Source organism: Clupea harengus, chromosome 2 (assembly GCF_900700415.2).
Source record: "Clupea harengus chromosome 2, Ch_v2.0.2, whole genome shotgun sequence".
Lineage (NCBI taxonomy): Eukaryota > Metazoa > Chordata > Actinopteri > Clupeiformes > Clupeidae > Clupea > Clupea harengus.
The window spans coordinates 15054399-15075017 of NC_045153.1; the positions used below are offsets into that span (position 1 = coordinate 15054399).

Sequence of the window (20619 nt, forward strand, 5' to 3'; positions counted from 1 at the left end):
TACATGTGTTCACTAAACCCCACTAACTAGCAAAATGTTATCCCTCAAAAGATTGAATAATCTGATCTGGGGGTTAGCAGTCCTCTGTCACAGAGTCCCAAATGCTTCCTAACTGTTGATTTTAACCTGACATTTTCAAGAGTCTACCAAGGCACGGATGCAGGGCCTCATTATCTGCCCAGCGGGGCATTTAGCAATGACGATGGAACTGCCCTACGGGGCATTTAGCAGTGACGATGGAAAAGCAGCACCTTATTAGCACATTGCTGCGAATGGAGTCAGCGGCCCCACAGGAAAACAAAACAGATGCTCAACCTCGCTCCACAGAGTGTTTGTGTCTTTGTGTTTCTCCCTACTCACTTAAAGACATTAACAGTCATACAGTCAGTTCCAGGAGAAGCAGTAGAACTTAAAGGCATGGTCAGCAATTCTAGTCCAGTACACTTTTTGTCAAATTCAGCTAATTTCTCATCGCAGTCCTGAAACTGTGTGTTCATTGTGTGCTCTCAAAAACACTCTGGTGTTTATATTCATTCCTGGCACTGTAAATGGGAAACAAACATAGTGGGTCGGACAAAGCCATAAATTATTCCAGCCAATCAACATGTTTCTTCAGGAGCACGGAGGGAGGGGTGTACTTCGATTGGGAGTCAAGATAAAATATTAACAACCTTTCGCCAGAGTTGCCTTTAATGCATGAACATGGCTGTGATCTTTGGCATCCTTGTGATAGAGCCTGAGCACCTGACTGAAGTGGATTTATGCCGTTTCACACTAAAAACTTTTTGAAGTGATCAACAAATACCACTGGTCACAGCTGGGTGGTGGCAGCGCGTTAGTTGCCATTTCCCCCGAGGTCACTTTTGATCTGTGTGACTTTTCCATTACTCAGTTTGTCACCTCTTCCTAACAACACAAAGATCATGCCCTGCTTCACTAATTGCATGCTGTCAGCGTGCACAGTCAGAGGTATGAGTCACCCACCGGGTTGGCTGGTGATACATCCCCATCATGGAGTGGAGATTAAAGACTCAGGTGGGGTGAGACTTACAGGGGCCACTCGACAAGTGACTGAGGTTGTGGTTTCATTCTGACAGGTGGGATGATCTATTACTATTTTCTCACAGCCAGGATAATATCTTAGCTATGTCATTCATAAAACACACACGCACACACACACACACACACACACACACACACACACACACACACACACACACACACACACACACACACACACACACACACACACACACACACACACACACACACACATCTGTATTGGAGAGACAGATTTAACCACAAAGGAGAGTGAAAGCTAAAGGGAAAGAGAACAAGGAAACACACATGACGGCTACTTTATAAAGGACAGTATGAGGGCTCAATCTGTGTCTCTGCATGAGCTCAGATAAATCATCTTGGGAATATTGGTATATCAGCTGTGCTGTGCTGACAGACCACTGTAGCTTGAGATCTCACACCCTTTACCCACAAGCCATTGCTTCAGGGTATCAGTAAACAAAGTTCCAGCAAGGATGTTGAACCCTAGAAGGACTGGCATAACTGTCGCCACCAGAAGTGAGTTACTAAATTAAAAAAATTATCAAAATAGTCATACTGATATATAACTGATATAGCAAAAATATTTGCTTGGGACATGGGACATGAGTAAACCTGCATTTGCTATAAAACAAAGATATGATATGTCTGCATATGGGTGATGAAGATCTAAACTCTTGCAAAGTTAACTAGTTCAAGTTTGACAGAGGGGCTCTGAAGTTAATAGACGCTAGACAGATAATTATGACTTCTGGGCAAACAAATTCCCGTCTCATTAAAAACACCCACTTACAATTTACTCAATCGGGAGGAGAATCAACTTCAAATTTGGCGCTAGTTGTCCTTTTCTCTGCTGTGACGCACAAGTTGGACGATACCACATGGTGGTTTTCTTAAAAGGTATGAATATTCTGCAAGAGTGGGTTAACCCAATACACGCCTAATGTAAGAGTGCAGAAATAAAGACGGTAAATCTATAAATGTAATTTCCATGTGGAAATTCGGGGATATAAGTAAATGGACTTTAAATGTGATACATCAATTACAAACACATCTACTAGCGCCCCCTCAGATAGTACCAGTTTGCACGAAGCCAGAACTGACGGTGGACTAGAGCTGCTACAGTGTTGCAGTGTGCGCTTCCGCATTGACTACATATTGTACTGTCAGTGCGGGAGAATGAATAACTCAAAATGTAGCATTTTTCAGAAACCAAGGAGACCTTCACGGATTATACAATGCATTTATGTGGTTGGATTCATGGTGAGTGAAACCACGTCATGTCATTTGCGAGCGTGTTGTTTGTCTTTTAGTCCATTCATGTCATGCTCTCAAGTTCTGTATGCTGTTTTGGCGCAGGTGATGGAGATTACAGGTTTTGCGCAGTAACTTTAGGGGATTTCACCTCCCCGATTTAATGTAGTAGCCCACCAGTATAAAAGCGCAGTTGGTACGCAGTTTGAGTCATGGTGAACCTTGGACAAATCAATAAGTGTCAGCTGTTAGTGACCCTTCATGTCTCCCTCGCGTAAATTCATTGAAATACAATGTATGTTCCATTGCAGAGTCGTCCTCACAAATTGAACCTAGAAAGTGTATGCCTTGTGCCTCTTAACCTCTCGCAAGACTGCATATTAATGTGTAATACAGTCTTAGTGAAGTCAACTGTGCTGTCTGACAAAAAATTCTCAAGGGGGGAAGTATGTTGCATGTGATGTATATGATAGAGTGGCCACATAAGTGCTTGCTGTGCAGGCCTTTTTCCAAAGCCCATTAAAGTGTGTTTTGCTGTTATTATTTGCTGTCTCAGTGTCTGTAACTGTATACCGCAATAGACTAAAGGTGTAAGTAAAAATCTTGCCGTAGCAACACCTTTTCTATTTGTCTTTGCAGCATTTGTGAGGACAAACCCCATTTGAAAGATTTGATTCTCACCAACACTGACACACACCCACATCTACCCGATGTGTTTGTTCCCTGTGCAAATTCAGGAGTAGTTATGCCCAGAATTAAACTGTTAGTTTAATAGAAAGTGCCGTGACACGGGTAGAGCTACGGTGTGACTTCAATCAAGTCGCTGGCTGGGCAGACTGCAGAGATGGTCTGAAAAATGTTGATAAACAGGGTGAGGGCTAATCTTAGATGCTGGACACCCTCCCACTGCACACGCCACCATCGTCCCTTACCTGTCGTCCCTTTGAAAGCAGAGAAGGACAACCAGTTATGACATTCAGCCCAAACCACGACTCCTTCTCTTTCTCTTACCAGTTTGTCTCATTTGTTTTGTCACTCTCTTTGTCACTCTCTTTGTTGTGGCAGTGACATCTTGTTGCATACCGAACAGGGTGAATGTGCTGTTAGAGTGATCATTTTTGCACTGGTTTATCTATGTATTTTGAAATTCAATTCTGACTTGGCATAGTAAGAGAAAGGGGCCTTTTCTGCTCAACTCATTAAGGAGCACACAACTTCTCATTCATTGGTCCACAGTCCATGTTGATGTCTCAGACTGTACAATGAGTTTCTGATGCCCGTTTGCAATTTGTTTCCTTACTATCACATGCCAACAGTACTCATGGCTCAGTTATTATTTTCTGTGGTGGTTGATGGAGATAATTTCCAAACACTGTCACTGTTAAGAATATAATAATCAAGTGCCTTGAATTATTAATTACCTTATATGAATCATGTACAGGAACATGGCTTTTCTGTGTTTCTGCGTGTGTGTAACTTAAAATGATTAGGTGCCACTTAGTCTGCATATGTACAAGAGCATGTTTAGACCAGAGGTGATAAGAAGGGTCGAACTGTGCTTCTTCCGACCTTGCAAAACTTCCATCCTTGCCTCGGACGTCAGAAATCCACCACGTGGTTTTCCCTGCTGAACGCTAAACTTCTGTCTATATAAACCTTGTGCGATGTGTTTAATACACTCACTTTCAGCCTTATGCTGGGAGTAAGCCCGATTGCAATTGTTGTTGTTTGTCTAATAAATATACTTATATGCAGCTCCGGAGTCCTGAGGTAACTAGAGTGAATGTTCACCTATCAGTGGTTATGGAGATGACTGACATTCCATTTGAAAATAGTACAATTTTAAGTGTCATTATTTTTTTTATTCATGGTAATACTGTATGTATTGTATGGAAACACACCTTCACCGTAAACGTTTTTTTTTAATTTACCAACTTTGAAAGTATCAAAGCCAAACTTTAATCTCGTCTCATCTCAACATCACTGCCCTTAGTATGTTTCTATTCGTCACACCTGATTGGCTGTCTCCACAGGACCTATTTGGGGTCAGCATGATCATCCCTCTCCTGAGTCATCACGTGAAGTCTCTTGGAGCCAGTCCCACTGTCGCCGGTATCGTAGGTATGTGCCATCAACCTGTCTATGGAGATTACAGAAACTAGAAAAATATTTCACCCTAAGTATCTAGAGCCTTTACTTTCAGATAGTACTGTTTCATATCTTCTAAGCTGGCACTGGCTGAACAACATCAAACACTTTCACCCACAAAGTCCATCAAAGGCGTGTTTGTAAATTGACAGCACCTTGTTCAGAATTAAATATCCCTCTGTGTCTATAAGCACCAGATAAATCTTTTGATTTAATTAAGCTTTCCTCTTTCACTGTCGTCACAAGGTTTCCGTGAATTCTGCCTGGGTGTATCGTGCGTTGCTAATCATATTTAATATTTGGAGTGATGTGTGAGCGCAGTGTACAGTTTCTTATATAACCACATTATCCCCCCCCCCTCCGCCCCCCTCTCTCTCCACGTGTCACCCCCCACCCACCCCCTCCACCACCACCACCACAGGTTCCACTTATGGAATCTTACAACTGTTCTCCAGCACGGTCGTGGTAAGTGTTTTTCAATGCATATTGAAATGGACATGCATGTGTGGATGACATTATGATTACATTACCACAGAGGCTATTGGGCTGTGAATGTATGCCAGGTGTAGTTGGTCTGGAAACCTGGATAGGGTTTATGTCCTCTGCTCTTAGAGACGAGGCACACGCCCATGCACAAACATGTCGGCATCCAGTTGACCTGAAGGCCTCATAGGACGCTGTGTTTTGTACCCGGCTCCAAAGTCTTGACGGTGATGTAAACAAGTCTGGCTCTGATCGTGGGCCTCAATCAATTTTGTGCGGCGAGGTTCGGACTGCAGATTACATTTCTCCACAATAAAAGAGCAGCTTTAGTGTAAGTCAGGCTAGCTTCCTCTCAGAGGACTGGCTCACACAGTGGAGAGAGCCTCCCCACCCCCCACACTCAACCCACCCACCCCAAAATTGGTTTAGAACGTCGGGGTCACAAGGCAAATTAAAAGGAAAAGGACTCGTTTGTCCTCCGCTGTTGCCGAGCGCAGAGACAGAACAGCCAGGTCTCTATGATTTCCCCGCGGGCCGCAGGCAGAACATAGCAAATTCAATTGGTCCTGATTTCATTATGCCATAATGTCGTGTGTCTCTACATGTGTGTATGATAAAGAGAGGGAGAAAGAGAGAGGAAGACACACACACACACACACACACACACACACAGAGAAAGAGAGATAGTGTGTGTGTGTGTGTGTGTGTGTGTGTCATTCATACCTACACATAACGAGAGGCAAAGCACAGGCCCTCCTGCCAAGACAAAACTGTGGAATTCCTCATCTCGTGCCTGATAATCTGATGGATAAGTGATCTGCCTCTTCACGAAGGATACCCAATCAGCCTGAGGCGGTTCAAGGCCAACTCTAGTTTAAGTCACCTTCAGTGAAAATTCACTCAGTTAATTTTGACTGGACTGGTCTCATTACGGGAGGTGTCAAGACAGGGTCAGGTCTCAATAAGAAACATTCTATTTACATTCATCAGTTTCTAAATACCCCAGAATCCAGCTATTAAGCAATTATGCTCTTGGTCTGTTATTAGTCTGCGCTTTCAAATTAACCATGCTTTTTCTGTCCACCACGGCAATAAGGATAAAGCCTCACATCATGTGTTTTTATGGAACATTCACTTTAATAGTGCCTACAGCAGCAGAGGCTGTTTGTAGAAAGAGACCTACTCTACTGCATTAAGATGCATTACAGATCATCTGACTGTAGGGTGGGGCAGAATAAGTGGATACATTTAGTGTACAATACCAAGGAAATCAAGGCTTAGTCCTAGGTCAGTGGGTTCCTGTATAACATAGATCTCCTACAGCTTTTAATGTAAATGTTGTTTTCTAAGTCTGTGTTTTTGTTCACCAACATTGATCATGCTGTACTGCATTTTATGATTTGTATTGTAATGTATTTTGCCTGGACCCCAGGAAGAATAGTCTCCACTACGGTGTAGACTAATGGGGATCCTTAATAAACATAAACATAAACAGCTCCACCTGTTTAATGCCGTGCCGTTGGTGCTGTGGTTGCCAGGGCAGCTGGAGTGATGTGGTGGGCCGGCGCAACTCTCTCCTCACCTGCCTGCTGCTCAGTGCCCTGGGCTATGCCCTGCTGGGCCTGTCCTCCAGCATCGCCCTCTTCGTGCTGGCGCGCATCCCCGTGGGTAGGTGAAACACAGGCCTCAGCAGTCTGTCTCTGGGTATAAGCATTACTCGTCATGACTTGAGATTTAGTGCACACGTATATTCTCACGCAGAGTGCTTTCATGATGTGTTTCTCTGGTCATCCTATGGATGATTATGGGAAATGGAGTTATGAATTTAAATATGTCCTGGTACAAATGACATGCAAGGTCATCCCTTGTAGATCTTATTTTAGATTAAACATATTCATTTCTATGCAACATATTTTATTATCATTATTTGGTGTTGATGCTAGTAATGTTTCTTGGTGTGTGTGTGTGTGTGTGTGTGTGTGTCTCCCAGGGCTCTTCAAACACTCACTGTCCATCTGCCGGGCGCTGTTGTCGGACCTGGTGTCTGAGACGGATCGGCCACTGGTCATGGGTCACTTTAACGCGGCCTCCAGTGTGGGCTTCATCCTGGGGCCCATGGTGGGGGGCTACCTCACCGAACACGAGGGCGGCTTCTACACCTCCTCCTTTGTCTGCGCTGCTATCTTCCTCCTCAACTCCGGTGAGTGGGATGGGAGAGGGAGAAGGAGAGGGAGAGGATGAGGATGGAAACCGTGATGATCGGTGATGAATGATAGAAACCATAATAGTCAAGAGTAGCAACAGTGGATGATGACAGAACAGATGAATACAGACCATGTTATGCTCTTGCGTTTCAAAGATAGTTTACATGTTTTGGAACTTTATATAATGTTCTTAGGAATCGCTTTGACAGTTTTATGAGGCACAAATATGTTTTTCTCTTTAGGCCTAGTTTGGATGTTACCATGGAGTGAGGTGCCAATCCTCCGCACAGACACGAACGCCAACAGCAGCCCCAGCTCCAAGCGGGCCTACGACGGGGTGAAGAACAGCCAGCAGAACTGTTCAGACGGGAACAACCACCTCTGTCACTCGCACAACCACCACTCCCACCCCGCCTCTCCTGTCTCCTCCCCGGCGGCCCGTGACAGGAGGTGGCTCTGGAGGGAGGTGTCCCTGCTTCAGCCGGCGTGGCGTCAGCTCTCCTCCATGGTGGCGCGCATCCGTCACGTGGCCTCGTCCGACATGTGGGACGTGTTCCTGGTGCGCCTGCTGATGGCCGTGTCCATCATGCTCTACTACAGCAACTTCTCGCTGGCAATGGAGGAGCGCTTCCAGCTCAAGCCCAAGGTGACCGGCTACCTGATCAGCTACAGCAGCATGCTGGGTGCCCTGGCCGGCTGTCTGGTGGGGCCCGTCACACAGCTCTACGGCCAGGACATGTCGGCGCTGCTGCTGCACTCCACCGTGCTGACCGGCTCGCTCATCTTCCTGTACGCCACGGCGCCCAGCGTCTGGCAGGTGCTGCTCACCTCCACCTTCTTCGCCATCTCCACCACCATCGGCCGGACGTGCATCACCGACCTGGAGCTGAGGCGCGGCGGCGCCCAGGCCAGCGGCACGCTCATCGGCGCCGGCCAGTCGGTGACGGCGGTGGGCCGTGTGCTGGCACCACTTATCTCGGGCCTGGCCCAGGAGCTGAGCCCCTGTGGGCCGCCCAGCCTGGGCGTGGTGCTGGCTCTGGCCGCCGTGGGCCTCCTGCTGGCGCGGATACCCAAGTGGGACAGCAAGGGAAGAACCAAGGACAAGAGCCCCAAGCTATGAGATCCGAGCGTGGGGGTGTGTGTGTGTGTGTTTGTGTGCCTTACAGGTGGCATGGATACATGGGGTAGCTCCCAGAGAGGAGTCCATTCTGGCAGCAGCAGCTGGCAGCAGCGTTGGTTGGACTTAATGTATGTTGTTGTGTTGTGATGGACATTATTCCAGGGTCAGCGATGAGGGGGGTCCCGCTGCCTGTCACTGGTTTCGTCTGAGTGACGACGTCAATGTGCTGATGCAAAAAGGTGTGGCTACCTCCTCTTTTGCAACTGGCAGTGAAGGCCTGATGCAGCACAGGCAAACAGGGGACAACAACAACCCAGACCAGAGTCTTGGGTTCTGTGCCAGAGCGTCACGGCACAGGGTTTTACAAGCAGGTAATTGATTTAAGTAATAAGAGGACATTTCCCTAAAATGGGTTGGCATTAAGAGAAACATTCCTATGAATTCCATTCCATGTTTTATTTTAACCACTTTTAATCCTAAAGTTTACAGGTAGCAGGCACAGTAAAGCCCCGAGACTGAAATCCACAACATTTTTCCAGAATAACCTCTAAACTAAATGGGATATGTCTTTACCCAATGGCACTGTTTTGTAATGGACTTTTGCATTCTGTAAAATGTTTGGTAAGGTTATATTCAGACAGAAAATGTTACTATTTTATTGATTTGCTAATAATGTATCAATACCAAAGCCTATTTATTACTTGATTTGGTTTGTGCCTATGAATGAAGTAATGAGAATTTAATTATTCATTTCAAATGAGCAATGAAATCATTGAAAAACCAAGTGCGCTGTCATAAATAAATTATTCCAGTTTGACGATGGAAAATAAAGTTTCACACACTAATGAAGTCTCTGCCGAGTGTCATTGACCTGATGGGCAAAATGTATTAATCCCTCTCCAGGCAACTTCCAAGTAGTCTAACAAAATGACATCACTATTCAGTGCTCATGTAGAAACTGTGAATTGGTGTACATATGGACAACACAGTGAGATGATAAATTGAAGTCCATAACCAGGAGCCACGCTCAGATTTAATTATTTCTGTTATGCATGCCCACCAGGGATCTACAGTACTCCTTCTGTGACTTATCTTTGAAGATCAAACTTGAGTGGCCAATAAACACATACTGTTGCAGAGATTTAAAGCTCTGTATTATTTACATTTTATTATATCACATTAAAATACTGAATCCACACATTCATCAACACAAATGACCTGTCCTAAACACAAAGCAGAGGCTGTTCTGTTTCTACACAGACGTCTGGAACATCAGGTCTACCTGTACTAAACGGATTATCAAATCCATCTTTAAATTATATACAACATCACAACATGTGTGTATGCTGAGCGCTTCAGTCAAAGTGAATGTTCTACCATAAAAAGTCAAATTTGTAAAACAAGATTGTTGTAAAAAGCATTAAAAAGAGAATGACTAAAACAGGAAGTGATGTGAAAGTAATAACATACAAAAGAGGACGGCACTGAGGTATGTTGAGCTACTGTTCCGTTTGGTGTGAAAACATATAAATAGCGCGACTGATGAAAGCCTCTTTTGGGAAGCCGGTAACAATAAGCAGCCCATTTCACATAATGGATGTTACCATGACACTTTTGTTCAAGCAGTCCTGCTGCTAGTCCCAGACCCTGTGCTCTCTCAGGGCCTCGGCTGCGGCCGTGGCTTCCACTGAGGCCTGAGCAGAGGAGCCTGTGCTCTCCCCTCACCCTGACGCGCAGGGGCCCAGCTGTGGGGAGGAGACAGTGGCTGCTGCTGCTGCTGCTCCTCCTCCTCCTCCCCCGCCGCCTCCTCCTCCTCTTCTCTGGGCCCTCTGGCCGTGTCGCCGTTGTCACCAGAAGAGCCGTTCCGCTGACGGGGGATGGGCGCCCGGGAGCCTGCTAGGTGGGGCGCTCTGTGGCTGTGGCTGTGGCTGTCTCTGAGTGGTTGCTGCTCATCCACCAGGCTGACAGACGAAGGGGCTTCCCTCACGGTGTCAAGCATTTGCAGAGGCATCCCGCTGCTGGACGAGGGCCGCTGAGCACGGCCGAACCTGGCCCTTACTGCAGGGTAGCCCATCTCTGACATAGTATCACTATCACCTGAGAAAGCAAGAGATCGCTATTCAATATGCACCCTTTACATACCCATGCACTCACACCTAGCTATGGGTTTCAGGCAGTTTCAAATGTGTTCCACTAGATGGCGATAGAAAACCATGCTGAAGCACAGAGAATGCTTACCAACATGACTCATTCTCTTTGGAGGGAATTGAGAGTCTAGATTCTGCCCAGCTGGAAGGGAAAGGTACTTGTGTGATCTCGCCACATCCTGAGAATAAAAGGGTGAGATGAAGATTGAGGGATATTGTATCATAGGAAGAGTCGGACAGAAATAATAAGGACTAAAGTGATTTTTATGTAAAACTAAAGTTCAACCAAAACAGTTTCTTGATCTGAACTCAAATTGCTTCCAAAAAGAACTGGGGCCACTGATTTCTTTTTCAGGCCGACTGATGCCTTCTTTTCCCGTCAATATATACTACATAAATCAATATATTTACTACAGTAAATACTTGAATGTGTTCTGCTTTCAAAGTTGTCTATCAGGCCCAAATACCCTTATATGATGTTGCAAAGCAAAGCCCTTATACGTCTTGCTGTTCCCCAACCCCCAAAATGCAGAGATTCTTCCAGCTTACCGGGTTTTGGAAGCTCCCAGGTCGAATGCTTCGCCGAATGCTGGCATGCCGCCTGATTAAGATCTCCTTAGATCTCGTGTCATTGGGCATGGCATATTTGCTGGTATATGCAACAGTCTAAAAACACACAAAAAAAAAATACCAGAAGCGTTATTACAAAACACACTGAAACCTGTGTACCTGTATTTATTCTCCAGTCAAGGGCTTAGGACGTGTTCCAGTTTCACATGGGCGTGTTCATGACCGCATGTTGCAGAGGTGTGGCCATCTTTATGACCTCTACATGTAGTGCTGGTTGCTCAAATGTGCCCAGACATCCATGGAAGCCCCCACTGTGGTTATGTAGAGAATCCCAGTTATCAGCCATCTCTCCTTCTGTTTGTCTCCCCCCTCTAATGTCACACCCCGAATGACCTGCCCGGCTCTTAACACATCGTAAAGTCCCAGGAGAACAAACATGGAGTCCATTAAGGAGGTCTTACAGCTACCACTCAAAGGCTCGGCTCAGATGACTCACTGGTAATCGGTCAGCCCCAGCGACAGCTACAGGAAGTAAGGGGAATGAAACTAAATGGCTTGTGTGAGAAAACTTCCCACCTGGTTGAGAGAGCACACAAGTGGGGTATGGCGCAGTGTTAAGGCCGTGGGGAGATTTATCTGGCTTCTGTTGTGGATGCCTTACACCCCCCCATGTCAGAGATCTGCTGTGTATTGTACAAGGGCTGGATGGTGGACAGGTTCAAGCCTGGTCTGGGCTGGAGTGTTTAGGCAGATTAGATCAACAACTGGAGCCAGAGGCCTCTTTGGGTATGCAAAACCACTGGTCTCCTCCAGAGCCCAGCTTTCATGCTGAGGGCAGGACTCGTACTGATACTCACTGATATGAACACCTATGGTCAGGGATGTGCACAGGAGGGGGCTAAGGTTGCTCGGGCAACTGCCCGTTTGCCCTCCTCGACTGAAGTTGCCCCTCCGAAGGAAATATATATATTTATTTAATAGTATTACGGCATGTAATGTAATCGCGGAATATGTACGCGGGGGGAGGGGCCGTGGCGGCGGCGGTTAGTGATCGACCCTGACAATTTCAGAGTTTCAAGTGATATAGGCAGAATATGCGTCCAGGGGGAGGGGGCGTGGCGGCAGCCGTTAGTGATCGATCCTGACAATTTCAGAGTTTCAAGTGATATAGGCAGAATATGCGTCCAGGGGGAGGGAGCGTGGCGGCGGCAGTTACAAAAATGTACGTTTTGCCCCTTTTTTCCAGGGCAGAGCAATGGCCCTTCAAAATTCCTGTGCACGTCCCTGCCTATGGTGCACAGCTCAAATGTGCCATTGTACTACTTTTCTATCAACAACTGGAGCCAGAGGCCTCTTTGGGTATGCAAAACCACTGGTCTCCAGGGGAGTCCAGCTTTCATGCTGCTCAAAAAAAAAGGGCAGTACTCGTACTGATACTCACTGATATGAACACCTATGGTGCACAGCTCAAATGTGCCATTATACTACTTTTCTATGAGGTCTCCAACAGCAACAAAGTATACTATATAATAAATACAAACTAGAAACACTGAAAACTGTCGGTACTGTCAAATCTCACACATCATAGTTAATGTCTTTGAACATATTTATTGCCGACTGGTGAATGTATAGGAGTCTCACCCTCTGTCTGATTTTGTACATGTTCTTGGAGAGAATGTCATGCATGTTTCGAAGATCGGTAGCATGGAACTTCTTTTTAGGGTTACTGCTAGGCTTCTTGTCACTGGGTGAAACAAAAGAAAGACAAACAATTAAAACATCACAGGGCCAAAAGGGAATCTTCCAGACACAAGCAAAAAATTCAACCATTCTGTTGTCGTTTAGGTTTAAATAGAAGATAAACTAAAACATTTACTGAAACATTTACCAAGGTGACAATTGTTTTTTACAAAATATATGAAACACGCTAATTTTACATTTTAATACACTTGGGAAAATGTGTAGGGGACTACATACGGCAGCAATTCATCTAATGGTGTATCGCTGATGTCGGCAGATACTGAATCCAGGATTTCCATGGCATTCTGAAGCTCCAGCTTCTTATACAGTGCCACAATACTGGACTCGGCTCTGCTATCCCGGATCAGGATCTTTCGGATAAAGCTGTTATTAAATTTAATGAACCTAGAGGGGGAAAATCAATGTTTAAGAACAAAGAAAGGTAGAAGTCAAAAAGGTCTAAAACTTTGAGAATAAAGATAGTGTACGGTCTCAACGTGTGTGTGTGTGTGTGTGTGTGTGTGTGTGTGTGTGTGTGTGTGTGTGTGTGTGTGTGTGTGTGTGTATGACCACACAACAGACAGAGCATCTCTGATTAATATGTTTACTCTTTCCCTGCCCTAAGGTGGTCATCTAAGCTCTGGGGAAAAAAATCCCAATCAGGGAAGTGTCCAAACAAACAAAACCAGTTCTACCAGTTCAGGCACTAACGGCAGGGAAGGAGGTAGAGAGACTGCATGGAGAACAAGGCGATGAACGAGGAAGTAAACATTTGACACCACGTTCCACCACACCTCCTCATCTTCACCGCGCCCACATACAAAACCCAGCTGAAAACTGGCCCCTATAGAGGGGCCCACTGCAGAGATCTCCAAAACAATTAGTCAAGAAAATAGTGTGAGAAATAGTTTGTGTGAGAAATAAGGAGAGACAAGGTAAACACACACACACACACACACACACACACACACACACACACACACACACACACACTTAGTTGTGCAACTAAGTGAGAAAGCTAGGTGTTTGATAGGTAAGTAACCTTACTTGTCTTTCCAGTAGTGGTGACTCCACTGTCCGCAAAGGTCCTCTATGCCGGCAATGGTGTGCTCCATTGTCTGAAGGCAGGTGGGATAGCATGAGAAGCTATGGATCAGGATATCTTATTTGATGTTTAAAAGGACTCAGACAGGTGAGCCTTAGGATACAGGTATTAACTGCATAAATCCCCACTGAACATGACACCTTCTAATAACAGAGCATATTATAAGACCGGAGACAGAAATGGCAACTACGGCCATGTCAGTGTGAGGCAACATACCCTTGAATGGACTTCCACATTAATGGTGTCCAGGTTGCGGTTGGTTTTACGGACGTTCATCAGCTCAATCAGAGGCCGTATGCTGATCCCCTGTTTGGACACAGCAGATTAAGGCACTTGATGTGAGTGATTTTCACAAATGTTATGTCAACACACCTCAGGGATTTTTTTTAACACAGAAAGTAGCATTACAGTACAGAGACATTGTTGTTGTATTTCCTTTTTTCATATACACTTTCTTCTCACTGCACTAGGACATCAAAAATCTATTTGTATCAAAGTCCATTCTGGAAGAAAACGTTATACTACAGTTTGAGACTTTGAAAATATGAGTACATGCCTGGATGAAAACTGTGAAGATGATGATGACAATAGTGGCTGTGATGAAAAGTTTCTTGCGGCCAATGTTTTCTGGAAGGGTGAAAACCAAGGCAAAGGAAATTGCTCCTCTCAGGCCACCGTAGGCCAGACCAAACTGGTCTTTTAGGTTGAAGGGGATGGTGCGGAAAGGGTTAATAATCTGAGTCAAGACCAGCACGCCTGAGGGAAAGAGAACCACATGAAATATGATATCAAGTTCAAGGGCTTTAGAAAACTTCAATAGTTATGATTCTCACACACACACACAAAAACTCACCTAGGCCTCGCCAGACAACAGCAAAGAGGAGGGTGAATGAGATGTAGCCCCAGTTCCATTCATGTTCCGTTGTTATGGTGACCACACCCAAGAAGAAGAAGATCAAAGTCTCGGACACACTGCCCATCATCTTGATAACATGGCGAATTGTGGTGCAGGAACGCTGGGATACATTTTCCTCCACGTAGTATTTCATAGTCAGAGCACAGGTCACTATACTGTGGACCCACAAGAACCAAAATTAAATCTATCAGGTTAGGAAAGTCAAAGGGAGTGATACAAAAAAGATCTGGGATATGCTGTAGGGATATGCAACCAATACAGACTAAGAAAGCAGTTAATTCCAGGTCTGTTACCTACAGGTTAACTGGCTCACTATCATTTGAGATTCATTTAACAAAGTGACATATCACGGTTACTTGTGTGTGTGTTCCCAAATGTCACTTGACCACTACTCACGCCATGATGCTGGAGATGGCAAACAACTCAGCTACCAGGTAGGCCAAGTAACTATACATGAAGATGAAGAGGGGCTCAATCTCGCCCACCTTCCCTGTGAAGCGCGTGGTGAAGGATGCCACCACGCCAAACAGGAACCCGAACAGCACGCCACCCAAGCCCACCACAAAGAACCGGGCCACGCCCAGAAACACATCAGGGGCATCCACCACTGGCAGCTCAGCCACATGGTTGAAGAGGTTATACAGCACCTGAGAGAGACCAACAAACAGACAACAGATTTGAAGAAAGAAAAAAAAGAGCAGACAGACATAAAAGACAGACAGTAATTCCTTACGCTACATATGTAAGCCTATCAGAAGTTAGTAAGTAGTCTTTCAATCAGGCCCTTCTCAATGTCATACATTGTAAATGTATGGAAGCATGCTTCACTCTCCCCGACATTTGTTAATGGTATAGTCCAGGTGAGAAATCCTTCATTAAAATATCAAATGTTTTTCGAATGTCAGGGTAGATTTTAATGGCCGCAAAGATAGTTCTCTGATGAGAAAACGTATGTGATCCATGCCGAATTTCAACTATCTAATCAAAGTTACTACAAAAGAAAACAAATCAAGTTAATTTTCATTTGAGGCGGTGGTTGTTTTTTCTCCTTCCATTGGCTATGTTTATGCTCCCCCCACCCCCACCCCAACTCCTGTCCTCCTCTCTATCCCTTTGTCCCACAGAAACTCTTGAATCCCGGGCGACGGCCACGCCTGCTGGTGTACACGACCAAATGTTTGCCCTTGTTCTCTGCTACTGTGTACAAAACAAAAGGGTTTCACCCAAGTAGAGTTGCAGATTACGCACTATCTGAGTTTGATTCAGCGGTCAAGCAAACAGTACCTGACAATGCTGAGGCTGCACAGGCAATCATCCAGCCAGATTGTACAACCACAAGTGACAGACACCCAATTTCCTCTTTCGTGGCATCAGTCCTCAATATGTTTTAGGATCTGGGTGTGATTATTTTCTTATGGTTATCAACAGAACTGTTGGGAATTTTTCCAAGTGATAAAAAGCTTTTAAGTGATTGCTTGCATGCATCTGAAAAAAAAAGCCTGCCTCTCTTTCCTGGTAAGGTTTCATGGCCAAAAGTTTATAGCCATGCCCTATCCACTTAAGAAGACCCCTGAAGCTGCTTTACATTTGGGCAGACTACAGCAAACATACAAAACACAAATACTGGACACTTAAAAATCTACACAGATCTACGTCGAACAACACTTTCTACCAGAGACAGCACAGTTGATTCTAGAATGTTCTGCAGACACCCTTACAAGCTTAGCAGCCCAGGAAGGCTGTCTATACCTATGGAGGGATTCCGCTGTGATGACCGAAACTTGAGCTGCACGGTTAGTGTGAACAACACAGAACAATGAGAGGACTTTCTCCAACAGGGAAACACAACAGGGCAAAAAAGGAATGGGGCCACTGCTTTGAACATGTCACTGCAGGAGAGACTGGAAAATGGATTGGGATCTTAACCGTTTTGTTTTTTAGTAAACAAAGATGGATTAGAGTCCCGCAAAATACTGGATGACCCTCCATGACATTTATTATATAGTTTGCTATGATCTGAATATCTCTCATACAAGACCATACTCCTGCCCTACACCTGTTAAGTGGGCTGTGTCATTGAGAACAGATTGCCCTATTGCTAATGCCATATTTGATGACATAGACAAATACACAGAGGTACATTACAGTGTAGCTCAGTCGTGTTGAGGAAACAAACCAAAGAAAAATGGCAGACAAAATAAAAAGACCTGAAAACATATCGCAGCAAAGCCTCTGCCTTTTTGTTCCATTTGCCTCTGCTTGTTTCCGTTTGTCTGCTTTGGGGTTTTTGTATTTATTTGTTCTCAGAGATTAGGCAACATGTAAAACACTTGCGGAAACCATCAGATAGACTCATCCTCACATCTTTCAGAGAGCCACTGTGTTTTGGAAATATCAAAAACAGACCTGCTGTAGACTGTAGCCAGTTCTTCAGAGATCAGTTTAAGCTTTCCTTAACCTTCTCCACCAAGTACTTTTGAACTCTTTGAGTCTTAAAATTCAGACACCTCTCACGTTTCTGTTAGAGTAGTCAATATACTACTTTGAAATCTACTAAACTTTTCTCAAAACCTTCTCCACTCCTTCAGTACACTCCTCCACTCCTTCAGTCTGGCATGAAACCCCATCTCTAGATTGTGTCATCGCTCATTACATACTGAGCATAGTCTTCATCCATGCTATGACATCACCACATAGGCGGTGATTGAATTTCATATTCAGGGTGAATGGGGACTATTTTCAGGTACTTCATAAAGACCCACAGAACACACAAACAATACCTAATATATATATATCACAGCTTAAGTTGTCTTTTTGCCTTTTGCTCTCTTACTCACCACAGTGACAGCATCATTGAACAGGCATTCACCAAACACCACAATGTAGAGCTGCTCGTTCACGTTGACATCCTCAAACACGGTGAGCACAGCCACTGGGTCCACAGCCGAGATGATGGCGGCAAAGAGAAGGTTCTCCTGCAGGTTGATGTCCTGTACGCCAAAGGCCTCGATCTGGCAGATGGTGAAGAGCGAGATACCAATGCCGATGGAGTTCCACAGAGTCCCCACGACGGCAAACCACAGCACTGTGCCAATGTTCTCAAAGAAGGCGCGAGTGGGCATGAAGTAGCCCGAGTCCAGCACGATGGGGGGCAGCATGTAGAGGAAGAAGACGTTGCTGGAGAGCACGGCTGGAGGTTCCTCGTGCACAGCGTGCATGATGGACCCAACAATGAGGCCCACAGCGATCAGCAGGCAGGATTCTGGCACCCAGATGGTGATCTTATTGTAAACGTGGAAACCTTATAAATGCAGGAAAAGAATTTGTGAAAAGGTTAAACACTTGTACCTTGTGATTTTTGTGGATTACATTGAATATCATAGTTTGGACCTCACTTGTACATGTACACTATGAACTTTGGTAATACAATAAAATATAATGTCTCATTGTGTATAAACTGGATACACAATGCATGATTATTTTAAGTGCACTTCATTAACCCTCATGTGACAGAAAAATATAATACTGTCAACAACATAGCAAAGATAAGTGTTCAGTAACCAGGACAAAGCTTCGGTAAAAACAAGATTTCTTCTGCCAAATAGCCTTCACCACAGATCAAATACATAGACATAAATGACTTCATAGAAAAATAACTTTGACCAGTAAGTGTGTTAGTCTGACACTACAATGGTCTTGTTTGATATTGAGAGTTTGCTTACCTATTTTAGCAAAAGACGCCAGCAGCACCCACAAAGTAATTTCGAAGGGTATCTGTATACGAGAATAATCTACAGTGAACAGAGGTAAATTTGTTTTTGCCGCTTCAGGGAAAGATTGGGGTCCATTGTTTTGAGTAATGGGGGGACCAGCGGTGTTTATAGGTCTTGGTGGTATCTCTCCCTTAGCCCCAGAGCCCAAGAGAGAAGTAATTGTTACAAAAGTTAAAAAGTGCAAAGAAATCCAGTGGCCTCCCATCGTGAACAACGCAGAGAAAATGTCAGAGAAGGTCGAGTTGTAGAGTTTTCTTTCACCTTTCCTCTCAGAGTGAAAAATATAGAAATATCCAGTGTCCTTTGTCAAAAATGTAAAATTGTTCTCAAAATCTCTTTCCCTAACATTCCGTCAGCCGAGGAAATTAATCTTCCACTGTAGTGTAGCCTTTTGCTCACTAAAACAACCAGCACTGCAATCAGTCCTCTGTCGCGCTCGTGACTCCACTCAGGTGAAATTGTTCTGCTGTCTGCAAACTTTTGATGTTACCTGTTTCGCTTACCTGAGTCCCTCCCGCGTGCACGCCCGTTTCGATGGAAGCTCATTTTGGATAGGCTACCTGTCGCTGATTGGAGCAAAATGCGCGAACTGTTTCATTGCAAAGTTTCACCACGTTTATATCGCTCTTAAGATAATTTGTTTTTAACAAATATGACCTGTTTTTTTGTAATGAAGTAGAAATGCCGTAAAATACTTTATTGGTTACTAAAACCGGCTGCTCTCTTTCTAGAATTTTAACATCGACACAAAACTTTATCCCGATATTGTGTATGTAACTTGGTTTACAAGACTGTCATGACTGGAAAAATACGATGTGATGCTCGTTTATTTGGCGAATGTTTCTTACAACGTTGAACCTTATTGTAACCACGAGATGGCGGCATAGCGCCATGTAAACATCATTAAATAATGCAACGGCATCGTGCACATTAGTGTGATTGTTTACGTTTCAACGTGTGAAAATCCGGTTATACCAACCAGAGGAATGTAGTTACTCTGCCAGCCAGAAAGCCATTGAAACCTGTAAAATTCATGGTGAATTCATATTATGTTTGTAACTTGGTTTACAAGACTGTCATGAGCGGAAAGATGCGATGTGATGCTCGTTTATTTGGTGAATGTTTCTTACAACGTTTAACTTTATTGTAGCCACGAGATGGCGGCATAGCGCCATGTAAACATCATGCAAATAAGCAAACGGCATCGTTCGCCATCTAATCCATGTCTTCAGCTCTTTTCAGTCTTTTATCTTTCATCTTTCAGTCCGCTGACTAAAATGGACATGTTAACATTATTTCCATACTGTTAATCTGTTATTCTAATGTTCGAATATTGTGTTTACAGACATCTTTGTTATAGATACGGTACCAACAGGCTTATCACAAATGTTGTTCAGGAGGCTATCAAGAGAAATAAATACTTTCGGTTATCTGAAAACTCCGCTGATACTAATTAGCATGCACTACGCCTATCAGACAGAGGCCCAGCATCGCTAAACACAGAACAGCTCGGTTAATCAGTCGATTTGGGGGGGAAATGCCAGACGCCTTTACGCTAGTCTGTTTACAAGGCTATCTGGCACCTATGCTTATTGCCGCAGTCAACAATTTCACGCCAATAATTTATCCTCTTTCTATTTAATCGTGAAGGAAATGTATAGGCTATAACAACAAACCATCTCCGTTGGTTTTGTCTTGTAAGGTAGTTCCTAATTGTTGTAGCCAACAACAGGCTTTTTGTAGGGGGTGAGATGTGGCCACAATAACCTCGTAGACCTGTGAGCTAAATCGCAGTATAAGAATTATTGATGTCTAGTCTGTATTTTGTATTTGTACTTTAGGCTTGGTATTTCAGACAGACTATGTGACAAGGACAGACATTTATAATTATGCCATATGTGACAAGGACAGACATTTGTATGGGTGTCCACTGGAGCAATAACTGTAATAAGCTTTTTAGCCATTGACCTGGAGGCTGACGCCAGGTTGCCAGGCTCTTATCCTATTCATCCTATCCGTAATGACATGAGAAACAGCCTGAAATATTACATGCGTAACATGCAAACCGATTTACAGTTCATTCCAACCTGAATCAAATAT

General features: G+C 44.4%; 2 protein-coding genes across 2 annotated transcripts; one reads left to right on the top strand and one right to left on the bottom strand.

The window, feature by feature from the left end:
* Nucleotides 1-2160: 2160 nt before the first annotated feature.
* Nucleotides 2161-9113, top strand: mfsd9 (major facilitator superfamily domain containing 9). The gene is made up of 6 exons (XM_031584159.1): nucleotides 2161-2322; nucleotides 4347-4434; nucleotides 4883-4926; nucleotides 6483-6612; nucleotides 6935-7144; nucleotides 7391-9113. The coding sequence occupies exons 1-6, from the start codon at nucleotides 2239-2241 to the stop codon at nucleotides 8266-8268; spliced, it is 1434 nt and encodes a 477-aa protein (XP_031440019.1). The 5' UTR covers nucleotides 2161-2238; the 3' UTR covers nucleotides 8269-9113.
* Nucleotides 9114-9358: 245 nt separating this feature from the next.
* slc9a2 (solute carrier family 9 member 2) lies at nucleotides 9359-19043 on the bottom strand. The gene is made up of 12 exons (XM_031584186.2): nucleotides 18469-19043; nucleotides 17584-18047; nucleotides 15143-15393; nucleotides 14684-14901; nucleotides 14387-14586; nucleotides 14047-14136; nucleotides 13773-13843; nucleotides 12963-13130; nucleotides 12627-12729; nucleotides 10965-11081; nucleotides 10507-10594; nucleotides 9359-10365 (listed from the first exon to the last, which is right to left on the bottom strand). The coding sequence occupies exons 1-12, from the start codon at nucleotides 18722-18724 to the stop codon at nucleotides 9926-9928; spliced, it is 2466 nt and encodes an 821-aa protein (XP_031440046.1). The 5' UTR covers nucleotides 18725-19043; the 3' UTR covers nucleotides 9359-9925.
* Between the last annotated feature and the right edge of the window lie 1576 nt (nucleotides 19044-20619).